This window comes from Pongo abelii, chromosome 6, assembly GCF_028885655.2.
Source record: "Pongo abelii isolate AG06213 chromosome 6, NHGRI_mPonAbe1-v2.0_pri, whole genome shotgun sequence".
In the NCBI taxonomy this organism is placed as follows: Eukaryota; Metazoa; Chordata; class Mammalia; order Primates; family Hominidae; genus Pongo; species Pongo abelii.
In genome coordinates, this window is record NC_071991.2 from 89,323,108 (window position 1) to 89,344,046 (window position 20,939).

Genomic DNA, 20,939 nt, shown 5'->3' on the forward strand with positions numbered 1-20,939 from the left:
TGAAGATCACAATTTTTATAAGATTTGATCCTAGAGTTATACATCAGTAAAGAGTGTAACAGAGAGCTATCAAAAGACCTTGATACATACAATACTCACTTTTAAGAACTATAATGTAGAAAATGCTCTTAAATTATCTTCTCTTAATCAGTAGGATATGAGAATCAAATCACCATTTCTCAAAGTATGTCTATATAGCACAGCCCATTCCATGAACCTTAGGAATAAGTCTGTTACGCTGATTAACCACTATTTGGGGGCAAACATTTAATGCCTTATGGCTCAAATTTTCCCTCAAATGAGCAAATAATTCTTAAGCAGTAGCAGTAGTATTCAACACTGTCAGTAAAATGAGTTTAGTGAGTACAACAGCAGGAGACTCAGGTACCTTGAAGGGTACCTATCTATACATGATATGTAAATATTAAAAAGTCTTACAGTATTTTACCTCCATTTTTCACTACTTTATGCATCTATCAAGTTTACTCAGCTTTATTTAGTATGCTGTTGCTTTTAAAATGAAGCTTTTATGAGTTGGTTGCAGGATTTCATGCCTATAATATATATATAAGGCTTAGAAATCCAAAATATTCAGCCCACTGAAGACCTCTTGCAACCACAAAGTACTATATACATAGGAACTTTTAATATAATACAAAGTACTATATACATAGGGACTTTTTCAAGCTAGTCTCATCACTGGAAGGAGACACAGTACATTAACTACCAAACTATGTCAAAATAGCTGCACCTGGTTTACAGCAAAGATACAGTAAGAATCAGACTATTTCTGAAGGGGTTTTTAACTATGCTGACTTTCAGTTCACATCTTGTCCATTTTGTGTCTAAAGTTAATCTTATTAAACAAATATTAGAAATTATTATGAAAAGTTTTTTGTTCACTGAAATGGTGATAACAAACCAAGAGGCTAAATATTAAATTATAACTCATTAACTCTTTGGCAGTAATCAAAACAAAAAAACTTTGTAATTTGTTTCATAATAAGGGCTAAACCTGGGCACAGTGGCATGTGCCAGTAGTCTTCGCTACTTGGGAGGCTGAGGTTTCTCATCATTTTATCACCTAAGCAATGTGTAAAGCATCATCCTCCTGGGGCCAGTTAAAAGATTTACTATACCTGTATCTGTGTCACAGTCCCCTCAGTAACCTCATCATCTGCTACCTCTGTGGTCGCAGTCATGGTCACCTCAAAGCTCTGGTCATTTTCTGAAACTTCAAGAAAAGGAAACGTTCATCTCCAGAATAATAATGGCAAGTTCTAATTATTCTAAAAATATCCATGGGAAAAAAAACATGATCATCTAATTTCCTAACACACTCCTTGTTAATACATCTTCACATGTATATATTCACTTGCTTAATAATACTTAATGTGCACCTAATTCATAGTAGATATTGCTGTGGGTGCTGGGGATATAGCAGTGAGCAAGGGAAACAAAAATCCTTTCTTCATGGAGCCTGTATTCTAGTGGGGAAAGACACAAAATGGACAAGATACTACGTTGGATGGTGATTAGTAGTGAGAAGAAACCTAACAGGAAAGGGAATGTGTTGGGGTGGAGGACAGTATTGAAATTTTATATAGGAGGCTAGGAAAAGTGACCAAGACTTGGAACAAGTGAGGATGGAAGCTAGTTTTGCAGGTATCTCAAGGAAGAGCATTTCAAGGAGAGCCAAGTGCAAAGGCTCTGAGACAGGGCATGCTTGGAGTGTTCATGAGAATAGCAAGGAGGCCAGTGTAGCTAAAGCAGACTAAACAAGAACAGTAGGAGATTGTATAGGGCCTTGTAAGCCAAAAGGTTTTGGTTTTAACTCTTAGGTGGGAAACGACTGGAAGATTTTGAATAGAGGAATAATATAATCTTTTATTTTAAAAGGCTCACTCTGGCTGCTGTAAGAAAAACAGTCTGAAGGGCAAATGCAAAAAAGATAGGTTGGTGGCTTGGACTAGGGTGAAGGCAAGTGAGAGTGGCTGGTAGTTCAAATTGTGAATGTATTTTGGATGGCAGAGCCACTATGATTTGTAGACAGAGATGCAAGAGACTGAAGAGCCAAGGATAACATTAAATTTTTTTTTTTTAAATCAAAACTACTGGAAGAATACACCTGCTACTAATTAGTAGGAGAAGATTGCAAAAGAAACAAATTTAAGGATTCAGGAAGTTATAGAACCTCTGCTTTAAACACATTAGTTTGAGACAACTGCTAAATATTTAAAGAATGAGAAGTCTGGTCTGGAATAAATCTGGTAGTTAACACCAGATAGTATTTAAAACCTTGAGTTGAGATCACCTAAAAAGTGAGTAAAGAAATCAAAGAAGCAGTCTAAGGACTTAGTCCTGAGGTGCTCCACATTTAGAGGTTCTGGTGACATGGAAAAGTCAGCAGTGAAGACTGAGAAGAAATGGACAGAAAAATAGAAAACCAGAGGAATGTTTTCTACAGGCCAAGTGAAAACGTTTCAGGGAGGAGGGAGTAATAAATATTGTCAAAAGTTGCCAACAGATCAAGTAACGCAAACACTAAAAAAGTGACCATTGAATTTGGCAACAAGGTCTTTGGAGAGCTGGGAAAAACAGTTCAGTTAAGGGATGAAAGCTTGATTGGAGTAAGTTTAAGGAAAAATGGGGAAAGGAAATGAAGGCAAATATAGGCAATTTTCAAGGTATTCTGCTCTAAAGGCAAGGAGGAAAATTGAGTAAGAACCAAAAGTGAGCTAAAGGAACTTTTTATTTATTTTTTTGACAGGATCTTGTTCTGTTGCCCAGGCCGGAGTGCTGTGGCACACTCACAGCTTACTGCAGCCTCAACCTCCCAGGCTCAAGCAATTCTCCCATCTCAGCCTCCCTAGCAGCTGAGATTACAGGCGTGCACCACCACACCCGGCTAATTTTTGTATTCTTTGTAGAGACAGAGTTTTGCCTTGTTGCCCAGGCTGGTCTCAAACCCCTGGGCTCAAGCAAACTGCCTGCCTCTGCCCCGCAAAGTGCTGGGATTATAGGCATGAGCCACCACGCCTGACTAGGGACTTTTTAAAGAAAAATAACAGTATGTTTGTGATACTGTGGGAATGACTCAGTAGAAGAAACACTGGTGATACAGAAGAGACAAAATAATTATTGGAACAATGTCCTTGAGTAGGTAAAGGGGATGAAATCAAGTAAATGGAAGGGTGGGCCTAAGATAGGACAACAAATATATGGATGGACACAGATGCAGGTAGGTATGTATCTGTGGTAGTGGGAATTTGTAGAAATTATTTTCTGGTTACTTCCATTTTCTTTGTGAAGAGGGAATAGGGTTATCAGCTCAGAGTAAAAAGGTGGAAAAGGTATTTGCAAGTTTCGGGATAAATCAAACAGTCATCTCAGAGTGGGAAAAAGAACACTAGAGAGCTGTGGTTACTGGTGGTCAGCATTATGAGCCCACTTCAGGTTAATGATCAGGAATTAGAGTGAGAATAGTCAGCCTGCTTGTGCCATTTTTCTCTAATACTTTTCAATTAGCTGCACTGGTACAGACATAAACAGGCAAAGATAGATTTAGACAGTTATGTTTTCACCAAATAAGTGACAGAAAAAAAAGGACTTGGTGAATGCAAGACAGTGATTATAATGATTAACCATAAAAGTAAAACAGGGTAAAAAGGAACGAAAGGATACAAGTAGAGAAGGAACAATGAAAACGTAATAGGATCAATGGGGCCCAGTGAGGCAAAAGACTACACGAGTTAGAGTCCTACAGGAAGTGAGCTGGAAAGACAGAAGTAGTGGTAGGAAAACAGAAAGTCTGAAATAGATCACAAATGGACTCTAGTAATAGGTAAGAGTGGTAAAGGGAGTAATAAATGGAGAACAAAAGGAATAAGAGGCTAAGGTACTGAAAGAATCATCTAGACGAATACTGTAATCACTATATAGTTACAACGATAAATAGGAAATGGGATAAATGTAGTGGCAGATGACTACAAAAAGAAGTGGTGAGTTAGAATGATTAATATGAGAGTCAGGCTGATGCTGTGAGGATTTTTACGATCCAGACAGATAAACTTTATCAGTCTTATTGCTAAACATTAGGCTCCAGTGTGTCTTCCATATGTGATGATGCCATGACCCAACATTAAGCAGCTCATGTGCTTTCATGTCAACATACCTCTATTATCTGAAGCTAAGTGAACAGTGCCATGAAGGATTTGGTTTACCACCATAAAATAAAACTAATACCAGTGTAGTTTGAACCTACAATCATGAACAAGGCATTGCACTTTAACAAAACGAATTGGTTGAAGTCAATTTATATCAAAATAGCCACTCAAAAATTCTAGCTTAGAAAATATTTAGGATTACATCTGTACAGATAGGCCAATTAAGTTTTAGAATTGAATCACAACATAATGATAGTCAAATTAGCAAAGATTTTAAAAAAACATAGGAATCATCAGGAAGAAAGAATATTTAATTAGAAATGTTATGCTTGTTTATACCACAACTGGAAGCAATATTAACACTGTTTTTCAATTAACTCTTATAGTAAACTAAAATTTTTCTGTTCAATTTAGCAAGCAATTAACTCTAAATTCAGAGTACATATCTACTTGTTAAGATATGATTTTCCATTCTGAAAGCCTAGTCTTGCTTTTTCAAAAGATGAAGATGTGATTTTGCCTGATGCTGAGTGTAAAATCAAAGTTCTCAGCTATGGCAAAACCCTCCTTTGTGCTAAGAGTGCCAACAGCCATGTGTTCCATCCCCATTGCCATGGACTAAAGCATCTTCCTCAACACTCTACACTCTTTACTAAGCAAATCAGAAATACAACCTAATGTTGCAGTTGGTATGCTGTCTTGTGCCAACAGTACTGCACTTGAAATATTATACCTCCTATAGAAGCCAGTCTACTCTAAATGATCTTGAAATAGAAACACATTAAGAACTTTCTCAGTAAGAATAAACTAATTAGGCTTCTAACTTTCATGTTGTCATATAGCATACTGAAGAGGCAATATGGCATTGGGGTTAAGAGTATGTACTACAGGAACCAGAATGCCTAGATATGCTCTTAGCCAAGTTATTATAATTTTCTGTGTCTCAGTTTCCTGACTTATAAAATAGGAATAACAATATTAGTACCTATTGTAAAGCATGCTTTCTTCTCAATGAGGGCAAATATGGTACTTGGGGTGGGGGGAAATGCACGTGACAAACAATTTTATTATCTTTATGAACAAAGCAAGGAAATACAACAGTACATTAAGAAATACAAGCTATTTTTGAGGACATATTGTACTTCTCATGAAAAGTACAATCAGGAAAAAAAAAGTCTAAAAAGGCTCCTTGTGGGGCAATTGAAAAAAAAAGGTTGGGAAGATTAAAGTAGGCAATATACGTAAAAGTATTTAACGATATGCCTGGCACATAGTATTTATTGTTAGCTAAAAAGAGGTGTTTCGACTAAATGAAGAAAAAAGCAGTAAAAGTCCAAGTCTATTAGAAATGCCAACTGAATGTCTTGGAAGCTAAACTTTGATTTTAAAAGGGAACTCTATGGCTCTTAATACGTAGTGACTTACGTGGAAGTGCAACAACTGATATGCAAGGAGTAGAATCATCAATACTCTGATCATCCTCAGAGGACAAACAAAGCCTTTTATGTGGAGGTTCAATACTATCTTCTGAGTCTATTTCATCCGCTTCTAATGGAAGAAAACAAACAAACAAAAATCTCAAAAATTTCAAACCAATGAGGGAAAACAAAATCTCTAAAATAGCTCTACAATTTTCTTATCTATTAAAAAAATTTTCTTACCAATTTACTCATTTAACTAAACCTAGTTGTGCAAACAGGATTCAAAAGGACACTGCCTTTCTATGCCTACTGCAGTATTCAACTCCTGAAAGCGGTGTCTTAAACTTGGAAGGGAAGCCTGGGGAAAACTGCTATCTCTCTTGGCAGTAGAAGCAATATGTGCAATGACATGGACGTATGAGAAGCTTAAGGTATAGGTATGTTAGGAAAATAGTGTGATCTGCTGGAACACAGGTATATGAAATGCGGCAGGAGCTAAGACTATGAGGAAAGCAGAAATGACTGGAGGCCTATGGGCCAAATTAAAGAACCTGTACTATATTCTAAAAACCTTGGGAAGCTTTATGCTGTTAAATGTATCAGGAACAATTTCATCAGCTGCTTGAAAGATGAATTATAGGTAGGACATTGGTTAAAAGGCTATTAGAGCTACCTAGATGAGAAATGAGAAACTGAACTAACAAAGGCGGGCTTGAAACAGAGAGGATGCAATGGATTTAAAAAACATAATACTATCAAGAAGTCTTCAAATGAAATGATGTAGGCAATGAGAGAAATAATTTATTCCCTACCACATTCATGATCTGGACACTAAGTAATGAAATTCACAGAGAAAGGAAAAAAGAGAACTAGGTTTAGGAAGTACATGTAAGGATTGTTTGGGACGTATGAAACTTAAGATGCCTATGAGAAGCACAGAGAATTCTGTATAAAGACAGAGTCTGAGTCATCTTTATAGGTAGGTGCTACTTAAAATCCTAAGTTTGAATTAAATAACCTATGAATTATGTACAGAGTGAGAAGAGAAGACAGAACCTAGGTTGAGTAAAGATGAACTTAAGAGCACAATAAATAAATGACATAAATAATGAGCAAGTAGAGGAGTAACAACAAAATTATCAGCTGGAAGGCTATTGAATCTTAATTCATTGTAGATCAGCATATTAAGTCATATTGAAATGATTGTGTACAATTCTTTAACACAGTTTCTAACAAAAAAGTCTACTTGCACTGAGGAATAATTCTACATTTTCTAATGTATTAAATATGTTGCTGGTACCAATTAGTATAAAAAAATAAGTATATATTATAGTTATTCCATCATTACCTTTGGGGGCTCAACAGATCCTATTTATAACATAGCAACAAGATTGACAAAAACTAACATTTATGTTAAAGAGATAATCTCCTTTTCTACTGTGCAGCCTAAACTCATAGGCACCTAGACCCCTATTTGGGCAATAGGGGTCAAAAGTGACATGGAATTCATAAATTCAGAGAGTCAGAATTATATGTCAGCAAGTTCTCCTACCATTCTGAGGGCAGTGAAGAATGAGATTCCCTTCTGTGTCCTGAGTCAAAGTCACAGAGTTCACAGTTTCTACTGTTACTGTGTCAGAATCCTCTTCCACTGTGCTCATACTCAAATCTGTACAAGAACAGATTCCAGATCAGGATTTCAAAAATTATTCCCAAATATGAAGTATTCCCTTATAATCCCCTGAAATACCACACACATTTATTTGGGTATCTGCCTACAGTGTTCTTCATGTAAAATTGCAATGAGAGTTCAGATTTCAAAAACTGCCTTTCACAAATTTATACCCATTATTTAGAATTAGATATCTGAAAGAATCTGTTTGCTCTGATAAATTTTAAAAACCTACAACATTTGTAATACTTTAAAAAACGTTTTTGCAACATCGAACAAAAGAGAATCTGTCTTATCAGCAAAACTCTCCCCACTTTTTTATTGTGTTTTTATGGACAGCTTTGTAGGTGCTTAACTTCTTTTTCTTTAAGCAGAAGACTCATCAAAACTTTTATCTTAAGAATTATTTTTCCAAAACATTTTTTACAGGTATTTAAGCTCTATTATCTGAAAAACAGGAACACTAAATAGTTCTTGCTGTGTTCTTTTCAAAATATTGAAAAAGTGCATACATCCATCACTGACCAAATTATAATTTTAAGAGATGAGTTAGTCCTTCTTTTGAAACAGGTAACTTTGAACATTGTTCCAAGTATCCTTACCTGCTATTTTACACAAATATTATTTTCCTCTTGTTCAGACAGATGGAATAACTAGTCTCAGAATATAGCATCTCATGGCTAGTGGGGGGAAAGGTATGAAACTATAATCAATAGCCTGGTTGAAGTCTTCAGAAATACTTTATAAGGTTTAAGGAGGTTCTTGCCTCAATACTCACTTTTGGCACGTATGTTTTACCAACTAAATAATACAGAGGACATAAACCCTGATATAATTACTCAATGTTTATTAAGCTTTTTTTTTTTTTTTTTTTTTAGAGAAGGGGTCTTCATTGTTGCCCAGGCTGGAGTGCAGAGGCTATTCACAGGCACAATCTTAAGTGCACCAGAGCCCTGAACTTCTGAGCTCAAGTGATACTCCTGTCTTAGCCACCCGAATAGCTGGGTACAGGTATGTGCCAACACTCCTGACTCTCCCTGGCTCCTACAGACAAGATATTAGTCCATTCATATATTTACCACTGAAGTGAATGTATTTTCCTTTGGCACAAAAACTTAAATAATATATATTAACATTTACATGGTAAAGATCCAATAATTCATTAAAATTTTACTATACAAATTACTATTTGAAAAGGACATCATTCATTTTACAATAGTAATCATGCCATTCCCAAAATAAAGGTAAATGGAAATCATGATCTAGTTTTGACAAATTTGCAAATCATGTGAGATCCTTGCAACAAAAGCAGACTTACCTAGACAACGGATGGATCAGCTACAGCCCTTCCCACAGAATCAAGTTGCCTTCCCTTAGCAACCAGCATCACTTTCATGTTATCCAGATTGTTTCTCTCCCATGTTCCTATCTCTGCAACACTCTGAAAAAGTAACAGCATTACACACAATAAGGCTTAATAAGAACAAATGAATAGTATAGCAGTATGCTGATGACAGTCTAGGCTCAAGCCTCTATGATATCTCATCTAGAAAAGTAAGACAAAACCAGAATTCTTTTTTAAGTATAATTTTTGGAAATTGGCCTCTAAAAGTATTCCCCAATGAAGAAAAGGACAGAAATGATGACTATTCACAGGTAGTTTCTTAACCCAAGTGGCTCTCATCAGGCAGACAAACATTCTCTGAAAAAACAAAAAAACAGGCTCAGCTATGCTAGTGGTTCTATGAAATGTAGACCGTGGTACCATTATGTAACATGATGTGTATATCAATCAATACAGCACCATAAATATTATTAGTAACTATAGTTCTTTATAATTATTAACACCTCTCTTTACGTTTTATCTTAAAGCATTAAAAATTATATAATACCCTATTCATCCAGAAAACCCTTTTAAGATGACAGGTGAACAACCCTATCTAGGAATCTGTGGGGGAAAAAAAAAAAAAACCTTAAACAATTAGGCCAGAAAAGACAAATTACAAGCTCTTGAAAGCAATGTGAAACTTTATGAAACATGAAATGGTTTTTAAAGGTTTCTTTCAATAAGCTTCTCATCTTTATCCTCAAAAGCCAACCAAAGAGCTTAAAAAAATAAAAAAGCACATGATTTGAGGTTCAAGGGGACGTTTCAGCAAAAATTAGGGATTAAAATTCTAATTTTTGCGGCATTCTAATTAGATCCTCTTTGCATTTTCAGTGACAGAGGTACAGATCCTGCTGGAGAAACATTAAGCTATTAGATTTCATGTTGTTATCATTTCTGAATCCATTAATTTTTTAAAGGCTGGCTTTTTAGTAATACCTACTACAAAAGATGGGAGGAAGAAATGTAAAAAAGTAAAAAAAGAAAGGTTAAAATCATCCATAAACTTCCCAAACAATGATTTTTCATACTCTTTGGTGTAGTTCCTTCTAATCTCATCTCCCAGTGTATGTGTGTGTAGTTCCTTCTAATCTCATCTCCCGGTGTATGTGTGTCTGTGATTATATTGTATTGTGCAATTTTATATCCTGCCTTTTAGAATCTGCTCAGATTGAAAAGTGTGAAGGAAACCAAGGTAGACATCTAACAAAAGTTATTACTTAAAACTTACACTGCACCAGGCGTGGTGGCTCACCCTTGTAATCCCAGCACTTTGGGAGGAGGATCACTTAAGCTCAGGAGTTTGAGACCAGCCTGAGATAGTGAGATCTAGTCTCCAGAAAAAAAATAAAAAATTAGCCAGGTGTGGTGGTGTATGCCTATAATCTCAGCTACTCTGGAGGCTGAGGTGGGAGGATGGCTGCAGCCCAAGGAGATCAAGGCTGCAGTCTGGGTGAGAGCGAGAACCTGTCTAAAAAATTGAAAAGCAAAAAATAAAACTTATGCTGCAATAAAAAGCGTGACATTATTTAACAGTTATCCGTTACTGGACATTTACGTTGTTCCCAATTTTTAATTTCCTTAAACCATACTGAAAAACATATTTTTACACTATTTCCTTGAATATTAGTAAATAAAAATGGTTAAATCAAAGGATATGACAAAATTTAGAACTCTTCAATCATATTGCAATATATTTTCCCAAAAAGTTGCACAAATTTATATCCCAACCATTGAGATGCAAACTCTACTCTTGGTAATCTGCCAATAGTTATTTTTTAAAAACTTCAAAGCAAAAAGTACAATGCTTATTTTATAGGTGCAAAATGGTCACAGGTTTAGCATTTTAATGATATCATTTCAGGGCCCCAGTTAATCCACAACGTTGAGAGAAAGAACAGGAATCCTGGCTCCTTTTTTAAAGTTCTGCAACTCATGTTAGAGATTAGTGATTCTATGCTACTTTGTAAATTAACAAGCTTATTTGTTTAATCAACAAATATATCCAAATATATTACCTCTACTATATGCAGGTACTGGGGATACAGTCACTTTTTTTGTTTTTATGCTGTCATCTTTTTTTTGTGGTTTTTGAGATGGAGTCTCGCTCTGTTGCCCAGGCTGTAGTGCAGTGGCACGATCTTGGCTCACTGCAACCTCCGCCTCCCAGGTTCAAGTGATTCTCCTGCCTCAGCCCCCCGAGTAGCTGGGACTACAGGCGCGTGCCACCATGCCCGGCTAATTTTTTGGTATTTTTTAAGAAGAGATGGGGTTTCACCATGTTGGCCAGGCTGGTCTCGAACTCCTGACCTCAGGTGATCCACTTGCCTCAGCCTCCCAAAGTGTTGGGATTACAGGCGTGAGCCAATGCGCCTGGCCCCGTCATCCTAAATATGTTCTTGACTTTTTTTCCCCTATAGTCTGAGCTATGTGGTCAGTACGTTTATTAATATTTAAGAAACTGACCTAGTTTCACTTTTAATGGGTAACACACACAGTCCAAGATTCAAAAGGTAAGTTATTTTTATTAATATTAGTATTAATACTAATAATATAAGATATAAGGTATCTAAATGAAGATGTCAAACTGAGAGTTAAATATATAAAACTAGAGTTCAACAGGCCAGGATTAGACCTATAAATCTTACTGGCATACACATTGTTTTTAAAGATGTCTTAAAGAGGTTAGAGAAGACAGCCTAGATTACAGTTCTAGAGCACTCTACTAAATTTGGGAAGTCAAGCAAAGGAGAATGAGAAGGACCAGCTAGAGAGATGCAGGAGAAAACCTAAGAGGTATTAACTAAGAAGCACAAGAGTGTTTTTTCAATGAGCATTAAGTAGTTAACTATGTTGAAAACTGCTGGGGGGAAAGATAACTGAGAAGTAGCTATGTAATCTGGCAATATGGAGAACTGGTGCCTTTAACAAAAGCAGTTTTGGTGGGAGTAGTAGAGGCAGAAGCCTTACTGAGATATGTACAGAATTAGAAGTAGGGAAGAAAAGACAAACTACAGGCCGGGTGTGGTGGCTCATTTTGGGTGGCTCCCAGCACTTTGGGAGGCCGAGGCAGGCAGATCACCTGAGGTCAGGAGTTCAAAACCCGCCTGGCCAACATGGTGAAACCCCGTCTCTACTAAAAATACAAAAATTAGCCGGGTGTGGTGGCAGGCGCCTGTAATCCCAGCTACTCGGGAGGCTGAGGCAGGAGAATCACTTGAACCCAGGAGGCGGAGGTTGCAGTGAGCCAAGATCGTGCCATTGCACTCCAGCCTGGAGGACAAGAGTGAGACTTCGTCAAAAAAAAAGAAATGACAAACTACTGATACTTTTTTCACGAAGTTTAGCTTTCAAATTAAAACAAAAGGACCAAGTACAATCAAGACAGTTGTTACACAGAATACACCTGTATTCTGATGTTGGACTGAGAAAAGTTGGTGAATAAATCAAAATAAATCAAATTGTGATAGTAGAGTAGAAAGTTTAGTAATTTAGTGCCTTTATTCCAATTCATTATACATGAACCTATGGTTAACAACTTTTGGAATCCCTCCCCATTTGGTTTATCTGGAAAATAGGAAAATCGCCAACTCTGCTATCACTTTTTTGGTCCTTTTTGGAGCAAAATAAAGACAGTCATGTAACACATAACATTTTGGTCAACAATCAAATGTGCATATATGGTAAGCCTGAAAGATTATACCACTATATTTTTACTGTACCTTTTCTATATTTAGATATGTTTAGATACACAAATACTTGCCATTGTGTTAAAATTGTATTCAGTACAGTGACACGCTGTACAGGTCTGTGTATTTTCTATGATGCTCACATGCAATCACCCAAACTGCATTTCTCAGAACGCTCCCTGTCATTAAGCAACACATGACTGCATATCAGCTCTTTTCAAATTTTCCTTCTTTGTAATGGGTTATAATATTTGTACTATTTTTACACTAAAAACGAGAAGATACAGAAGAAAAATAAACACAATTTTAACAGCCATTTTAACTGAAGTGGCATTTTTGCATGTTTTCATCATTTGCTGAGTATCTTTAAATAGCACGATACCTTAGTACATTAAAGAAAAAAATACCTGAGGGTAGCAGCAAATCTAAATGCAGTTAGGAAGACCATGGATGATCTGCTTGAGATTTCAAGAATTTTAAATAGATGTGAAAATTCTGTCTATTGGTGTACAGTTTTATGAACAAGGAATTAATTCAGCTTTATCATCAGTTATTAGAAAGCTGTGCAAGGAATTAAGTTTTATCCATAGCTTTATCAGTGGAGAGCAGCTTACAGAAAGAACTATCAGATGTGTTTAAATTTTAACAGCCCTAATGTTTTGGCATTGCTGTTATTTATGCACTCCTTATTTATAGCTTTGATAGCTTTAATTTTCTAGTCTATCATGTGCCTGACAAATGTAGTTATATGCCTTATTGACATTTCCATTAAAAACTTTAATTTGAATTATTCATGCATAACTATGGAATTTGTTACACTGGGCTGAAAGCTGACAGGATTTCAGCCACCATCTGTAAATTTTTATTTAGATTATGTATCTCATAATCTTGTCTTTAAAAGAACAGGGGAAACATTTCTTGTAATCTGCTGTTTAACAAGTAATAGTTTTTTGAAGTTTGTCAGGCAGTTAACAGTGAGCCAGATCATTTTTGTATTGATTGAAAAATACAACTTTTAGAAACTTAGGTTTCAGTATTAACGACAGCGCTTAGCTTAGCATTACCTGTAGTTTGAATCATTTAACTCTAAGGAAGATACTGGTTAAGAATGTTTTCTAAGTTTTATACCCTATAAATGAAGACCTAAAAAAAGTATAAAATGAAATACAGTGAAATGTACAAAATTCCAGTTGACTTTTATTACATAAAATTTAAATGTGTACTTAATAAATCTTGAGTGATTACTTGATAAATCACTAGATAGGTGGTATGTTTCAACAGTTATTTAACGCTTTCTGAAGAAATAATTTCTGGTCATTAAAAACTAATCATGTTCTGCATCAAGAATTATGGCTTTCTAAAATTATTATAACTCTTAAAAGTTTTAACTCATTGGTGACTCAAGAATAAATTTTAGAAAACTTAGGATAGCATTCTGTTCCTGTAACAATCTCAATGAAGTTTTTTTGTAAGACTAAAATGCATTTGATTTGTTCCTTAAATTTTAGATTTTGTTAGATGCCATTTAAATAATGGTATAGAATTCACTCCTTAGTAGCATTTTGTTTTTCAGACAAGCTGAAGTGGTTTTTAATAAGACTGAGTACTATTTAAATTACCTTTTAGAATTATTTTAATCATTGAGTTTTTAAATATGTGGCATCTTTACCAAGTACATTGGAAGGTTTATTATTGACAGAACAGGTTGGGATACAATAAGGACTTGGGATAAGTCATTTCATTAATAATCACTACAAATGCTGTGTGTTTTAATTTATAAAACCATACAGAATACCTTCTGCCAAACTTCAAAATTTGTATATACTTCTGGGCCACGAAAGTTGATAGTTTTATTTATGACTACTTAGATTGTTATTTATGCATGAAACAAGGCAGGAAAATACATTGAGAATTATGTTTACAGTGAACTTCTTTAATGCATCATATTTCTTAAAACATACTTTTAATGCATACTTAGTATTTTAAAAACCAAACGAAACAATTATACAATTGCAGGTTTGTACATGTTGTCAATGACAAAAATAAAACCATTCTGGTGGCTTAAAAAAAAAAAACACATAACCTTAAGTGTGGTACAAAACTCTTATAATGGAGTTATTGTGTCTTCATTATAATATAACCTTATAGCTCCCAATGAAAAAGATGACCCTATTTAATATACTATAAACTGGAAGAACGAAAAGGGATAAGCATAAAGAAATAACTCTTGGATCTGTTATTTAACACAGAATTCAATTAAAGAAATGAGTTATTCATGCTATTCTTCCTTTCAGTATTGATGTAAAAGTTCTTATCCAATGGGTTATCTCAGACTGGTATTTCCATCAATTGAGTCTACCTATTGTCCTGATTTTTCTGGGCATTTAAGTGTTGAATATCTTCTAAAAACCAGAATCAAGGAATAAAGTCACCTTTCTTCCCAGTTTTGGGGGCTAATTCTGTAAACAGATGTATACTCATTTCCAAGTACAGTACTGATACAAGTATGAAAGAGTTTAGATGCTATTAGTGGCAATCATGAGAAGCACAGGAACCACCAACATTGCTGACCCTAGAGGCTTGGAGCTGTGATTCTAAAATGGAACATGGGATGAGACCACATGATATAAAACATTCCCTATTTTAATACACTCACTTTATACTGTGAAATCTTGCAAGCTACAGAACATATAGCACCACAATTTTATTAGGTGAGTTAAAGACTGAGAAACACAGGCTGAGAAACAATCTCTGGCATAGATCAACTAATAAGGCAGTAAGGACAGTTTTCAGATGTTTTTTTCTCCTGACCCAATACAGTATAAGAAAAATCATTCATGTTCTTTCTGTGTGATTTGCAAGTCTTCTACCCATGTATCAGCATGCCTATCTTTTACTGTTTTCACAATATTAAGATCATACTGTCACATCTTTTTTGTACTTACTGTTTCAGGAGCATTTTCCAGTATCATTACTACTTTACATTTTGAATGAGCACATAGATCTAAATTTATCTAATTTGTACCTATTACTGAACATTTGTTTTTGTGGCTATGTTATTATAAAACTCCAAATGGACTATTACTCTATCATTGTATAACTAATGCTTTAAAAACTACTTATAAGAGAATTTGCTTAGTAACATCTAAGGAATTTGGAAGATAAATTTTAAGATATGTTTATTTTGAAATAATGAAAGTCTGCTTAGTAGAAAATCTTAGTGGAAGATAATAGGTAACAAATTCATACATCCTAAACATGGGTACACAGAGGGCTGTCAGACAAGAGGTAAGGGCACAGAACAAGCATAACATCTTCTTAAGTACAAACTTTATTCAAGATACGAATAGGAACACTACACACTTGAAGAATGTTTTGGACGATGGTGCCAGGCCCCGTGGGATTTGTTCCTCTATATACTTTGTGGAAAAGTTTGAGCAGCAGAGCCATAAATGAACATAAGGCATATTCAATTAAGGTATCTAATTAATGTTTACTATGGCTTGGTTTTAAGATGGTAAAATATGATTATATATCATAAAAATGTCAATAGAGCTGTTAGTGGAGTCTATTCTAGCAGGCTTTGTTGATTACAATTACCAACTATTGAAAACAATGTTATTATTACTTGAGTAAGGCGGATTACTTGATAGCAAGGATTTTAAGGTGCAGCATTTCATATCTGGTTTGACAATAAAACTATATTGCTTATTCAAAAAGCAAAAATGTTATTTTTCACTTCATGCATGGTTCAGCTTATAATGTGTTACTGGCCACACTTGAAAGATTTCATCCATTCAAAACTGAGTACTTTTCTACAAGGCACCATCAGAGGCTCTTTATATGGAAATATACAGTATCACCAGACACCTGTGATTTACAGTGAAGTTAATTTTTAAAGCACATTTACTCATTAGATACTAAAATACACACCGGCACTAAAATAAACCTAATGAGCATTTCTGATACATAACACCTGATGGGAAGTGAATGAATCGGATTTGACCACTGGTGCTTGGAAGAATGACCTAACAGTGTACATAATCAAAATGACATTTAAATATATGAAATGATAGAAAATTGAACTGTTCATAATGAGCTCTCCAGTGTGCTTTTCTCTGACAACTTATTTCTAGTACTCAGTCATGGAATGGATTATCTTTCTACAAACTGGGGTGGGGCGGGGCGGGGGGAGACATAACCACGTTCCTCCTTTTATTTAAACTTATCTACCTTTATAGAATCAAAGCAAACACAAAATCTATTTGTGATTTCTTTTACAGGAATTTTCTTCACAAAATGAAAGCACCATCAAGATAAACGGAGAAATGACATGAAAGTAAACAAATGCCACATACATTTGGTAACTATCCATATTTTATCTTTAATATTTGGCAATTACTTTAATAAAAATCATTTAGTTTACCACTTTCTCGGGTCTTCTTGTATTATTTGGAGACATAAAGGAGCTGCAATTGCAAAGCATTTAAGAGTATATCAATTCCCGGGAAATCCTTTCATATAGGAAAAATATGATGGTGGTAACAAAAAAAATGGACTATTAAAATGGAAAACTCCATTTTGGAAAGGCAGACCACCACCTCAGTGTTAAATATGCAGTAAATCCTTATGCATGGCAGTATGTGCCAGGCAGTAAATCCTTAGGAACACTTGTTTCACATTATCGCATTCATCCTCACAGGTGTTAATTTAAGCCAATGCACTTAATGAAGCATGGCAAAGGCAACTGTTCAAAATAATGAGATGTTATTTTCAGGACATGTAAGTTTATTACACCATTAATAAAAATTAGAGTCTGTAGATGTTGGAGAGATAAATGAGGCTAATAGAAAGGTAAGATTTTTTGCGGAGGAGGTAAAGGCAAGTTTTTTGTTGTTATTTAAATACTAACTAGTGATATCAAACTAATCTTATAAAATACATACACTATCTCCCCACCTTTAAAGCACCCCTGGGGTGTAATGAGATAACTAAAGGACTGAAAAAAGAGATCTCTAAAAAAAGGACTAGAGGACAGCTATCTACTTTTGATATGATTCTCCACCAGTAAACATTTCCCAGCCATGCTGTTTTCAAAGCTCAAGTCATAACGCCCAAACTTTGATTTCTTCCCCTCAAAATACTTCTAAAACCTGAACACTCAGAAAAATGTTTACATAAAATAATGTATTCATATAACTGCAAAGTATGAACTTAAAGTTCTGAGAAAGATGCAATGCCCAGTACTTACTGATTAAATGTTGATGAAGACAGGGCAATAGCATTTTGGCTCCACCATTAGCTCAACTGCAACCAATTAAAGAGATTCACGCAGAATATGCAGGTGCTAAATCAGTCCCAAAAAGCATATTTTGGGGTGAGCCTATCAACTAAAATAGTAAGAAAAAAAATTAGCTTGTTTGGTGGCATACAGAAGCACCTAGTATTGAGAGTTAAAATGAGATAAAAATCACCACAAATCATGAAATGTATTTTTCACACCTATAACATAATGGTTTTTTCCAGATACAATCAGGCTGGTTTTTGTGCTTTCTGTATGGAAGAAAAAAATTATTCTCACACCAACTTGGATTCTCTCAGTATGACAATTTTTGTAACGTTAAGGAATGTAGCTTTAACCTTTTTTCTCTAAATCTTAACAGAATTTCTAAATCCTAACCAAATACATGAAATCCTGTCTCTAAGTACACCATAAAAGCAAAAAGATAAGATTTTGGTGTATCGCCATAGTCATTCTTTAAATGTTAAAGTGATGGCAAATTATTCAAATTATTAAAAGACAGTAATCCTCAGAAAGCTATCTGAAATATAAATTCAAAAGCAGCTTAAAGAAATATGAAGTAATGAAAAAATGTGAAAACCCTTAACTGAAAAAAACAGATTTTGCAATACTTTCAACATAGTGGAAGAATATTTTCGGGGAGCTTAAAAGCTACAAATGGTTTTCTCCCACGAATTAAAAATACAGGTATAATTTAAAATTTTTCAAATAGCGTCACTTTAAGCTTAAGACATGTCATATTAAAAAATAATTCCAGAATATGCATTTTGTAGGACGTCCCAACATGCAGCCTCGACTGTCAGAAAGGAGGCACACATAATCAAATCCATGTACATTAAAAAGAGGTACAAAAAGATGAATGAGTTGCGAAAAAAGCAACTACACAAATTCAATGAGAGAAAGGGAGAAGTCCTGACTCATACTGTATACTATTATCCTTTTCCTTATCTACACCGAATATTTTATATAAAGACATATGCTCTATCATTCAATTGCAGAGAAGGGCACTTGGCCACTTCTCTCAAATCTGGAGATTGTGGTACAACATTCTACATACCTCCCTGCAGAAATTCTGAAAGCGAAGTACATTTTAGAGAACAAAGTGGACTTAACAATTTTAAGAACTTTCTCGGAACTCGGCACAATAGGGTAATTACTACTTTACAGACGCATTTTCCGTGCTCCACCAGGAATCTGTCCCCGCGCCCCAGCCCCCATATCCCTTCTTTAAAGAGACTCAGACTGACAGAGACGGTTCGGCCAGCTATCCCGATTCTCTATGTCTGGGCCGTGAATCGCCGAGCAAGGCTGAACCCCCGCAAAATTACAGAAGAATCTAAAGCGCAAACGAGGGAAAAGAACAAAAAAGCAAAGGGGGAGAAGTTGGGTCGAGATCCACCCCCACTCTCTCAACCCCACCCATGCCTACCTCTCCTACGCTGGACCATAAAACAAAACCGAAAACGTAACAAAAATAAAAACTAAAAAAAGAACACCACGAGAAAACAAGTAGGGCTTCCTTACTGTCTCCACTCCTAGCCCAGTTCTCCACTCAACCTCCCGGCCCACCCCACCCCCCCAGGGGTCCCGGCGCCATTTAGCTCCTCCGAAGCCGCCGCCATTTTCCGCCCCTGCCGGATCGCTGCTGTGACTCGGCAGCCGCTCGCTTCACTACTCTGCAGCCTGAGCCACGGGCGCCGCCCGGCCCTAAGAGGGAGGCCCTGGCCGGAACGTGTGGGGACGGCAGCTGCAACGTCAGGAAGGCCAGGCTCCGACCCCGCCCGCAGTGCCCCGGCGCCGACAGCTTGCGCCAGCCGGCGGGAGCTAGCGGGCAGCAAGGGGGCCGGACAGACTCCACTGGGCGGAGCGGCCCTGGCGGCGGTTGGGACCTGAAGGTTCCATCGCACTTACTTCCTGTTTTGGGTCCGGGCACTTTGGAAGAACCAGGATGGAGGCTCCAAAAAATACCAGGATGGAGGAAGCAGCCACGGGCGAGAGTGGCTGCAGCTGGAGTGAGCGAGCGCGACGAGCCACCGGAAACGGAGCTGCGGCCGCGCCCCGCCCCCAGCTCCCCGCACGCTGCCCCTCCTGCTCGTCTGTCCCGCTGGCGGCCCCGCGTGCTGGCTGTACGCGTCACTTCCGGCTGTGTCAGCGCGCGAAAAAAGGTCCTGGTTTGGAATGTTAGTACTGGTCTGTGGCGGTGGTTGTCGGCTGTCCTGCCAGGAAAACTCGGCACTGACTATCCCACTGCTGATGCTGTAAAAGAGGTCCTTCTGCTATGACTCAACTGTGGTTCATCTGGTTCTGGGGACACTTAGGCCCTGCGTGCCGATTTTCATAGTTCCCTGTGGCTCCGAGCCGAGGGAGCCGCGGTGTGGAATGGAGGGAACCAGTGATCACAGTGCTGAAGAAAACAGGGAGTGTGTGTCTTCATACTTGACTTGCCTTGCCGCAGGGGCTTGATATGAGATGTCTGGGCGTGTTAAGTCGTTCTTGATGAAATGTGTCCTCTGTGAATGTAGTCTCACTGTTAGACTAGGAAGATGCTGTTTTGCTGTGCCCAGTTCCTCTTAAAAGTACAGATGCTCCTTGGGTTGCAGCCGTATAAACCCATCCTAAATCGAAAATGCGTTTTAATACCCTTATAAACGAAAAGGATAAATAAGCCTTTGGGTTCTGTAATATGAGCTAGCATTCTTTGAGTGCGTATGTGACAGGTAAATGTTTTACGTGTATTAAACTCATTTAATGTTCATAAGTGCTAAGTGCATCGCTACAATTATTACAAAAGAATCCCATTTTACACAGGAACCAAAGAGAAGTGAAGGAATGTGTCCAAGGGCTCCCAAGTTGGCGGTGGAATTAGAATTGAAGCCTCAGCTCCAAAGCCTGTGTTCTGAACTACCCGGTTGCAGCTCACAAAATAGACTTTGGCAGTACTTTCATAACGAAAACAAATGATTACAACCAGTTTACAAATGCTTTGCTTTACTTTACTGGAGGATCGACATGTTTGACTACTTTTCAAAAATAAATCTCAGAAGCAGCGTTTTCTTGTGTTGATAACTTTATTACTAATTTGTGACACTCTGCATTCTATTGGAGTTAAGCCGTGTATCATTCCATTTTTTAATAAGTACATAATAATGTTTATGTAAGCAAAACTATGAGGCAGAATAGTATTGTGGTATGGACTCAGGCAGTCAGACCTGAGTGTGAATCTTGGTTCCATTTCTTAGTAGTGGATATGGCACTTCACCTCTTTTAGCTTTGTTTACTTTAGGAGTAATAAGATCTACCTT

At 36.7% G+C, this 20,939-nt stretch overlaps 2 protein-coding genes across 11 annotated transcripts in view; one reads left to right on the forward strand and one right to left on the reverse strand.

Annotated features, from left to right (window-relative positions):
• Positions 1-19,687, reverse strand: part of DMTF1 (cyclin D binding myb like transcription factor 1) — a 43,990-nt gene extending 24,303 nt beyond the window's left edge. For 2 of the 10 annotated variants that reach the window (XM_054559571.2, XM_002818281.6), the window contains exons 1-5: positions 19,549-19,687; positions 8,578-8,700; positions 7,140-7,256; positions 5,592-5,714; positions 1,140-1,234 (exon numbers count right to left, since the gene is read on the reverse strand). In XM_054559571.2, coding sequence (XP_054415546.1) covers positions 1,140-1,234; positions 5,592-5,714; positions 7,140-7,248 — 327 coding nt within the window. In that variant the 5' untranslated portion in view covers positions 7,249-7,256; positions 8,578-8,700; positions 19,549-19,687. Of the gene's footprint in view, positions 1-1,139; positions 1,235-5,591; positions 5,715-7,139; positions 7,257-8,577; positions 8,701-17,586; positions 17,726-17,837; positions 19,523-19,548 lie in introns of those variants that run through there. The other 8 variants (XM_054559570.2, XM_063726094.1, XM_063726092.1 and 5 more) reach the window with 8 other exon arrangements.
• Positions 15,594-20,685, forward strand: LOC103891175 (uncharacterized). Its single transcript, XM_063725834.1, has 3 exons — positions 15,594-15,623; positions 19,239-19,904; positions 20,446-20,685. Exons 1-3 carry the CDS (start codon positions 15,594-15,596, stop codon positions 20,596-20,598), a joined length of 849 nt encoding a protein of 282 aa, XP_063581904.1. The 3' UTR covers positions 20,599-20,685.
• Positions 20,686-20,939: the final 254 nt, after the last annotated feature.

What these genes read in the sequence shown, in the direction of transcription:
- LOC103891175 (XM_063725834.1), top strand. Translation starts at nt 15,594, where the DNA reads ATGGGTACACAGAGGGCTGTCAGACAAGAG. An exon ending in AGAGGGCTGTCAGACAAGAG is followed by an intron (nt 15,624 to 19,238) that starts GTAAGGGCACAG and finishes GGCGCCATTTAG; the next exon opens with CTCCTCCGAAGCCGCCGCCA. An exon ending in CTGCTGATGCTGTAAAAGAG is followed by an intron (nt 19,905 to 20,445) that starts GTCCTTCTGCTA and finishes CATTTTACACAG; the next exon opens with GAACCAAAGAGAAGTGAAGG.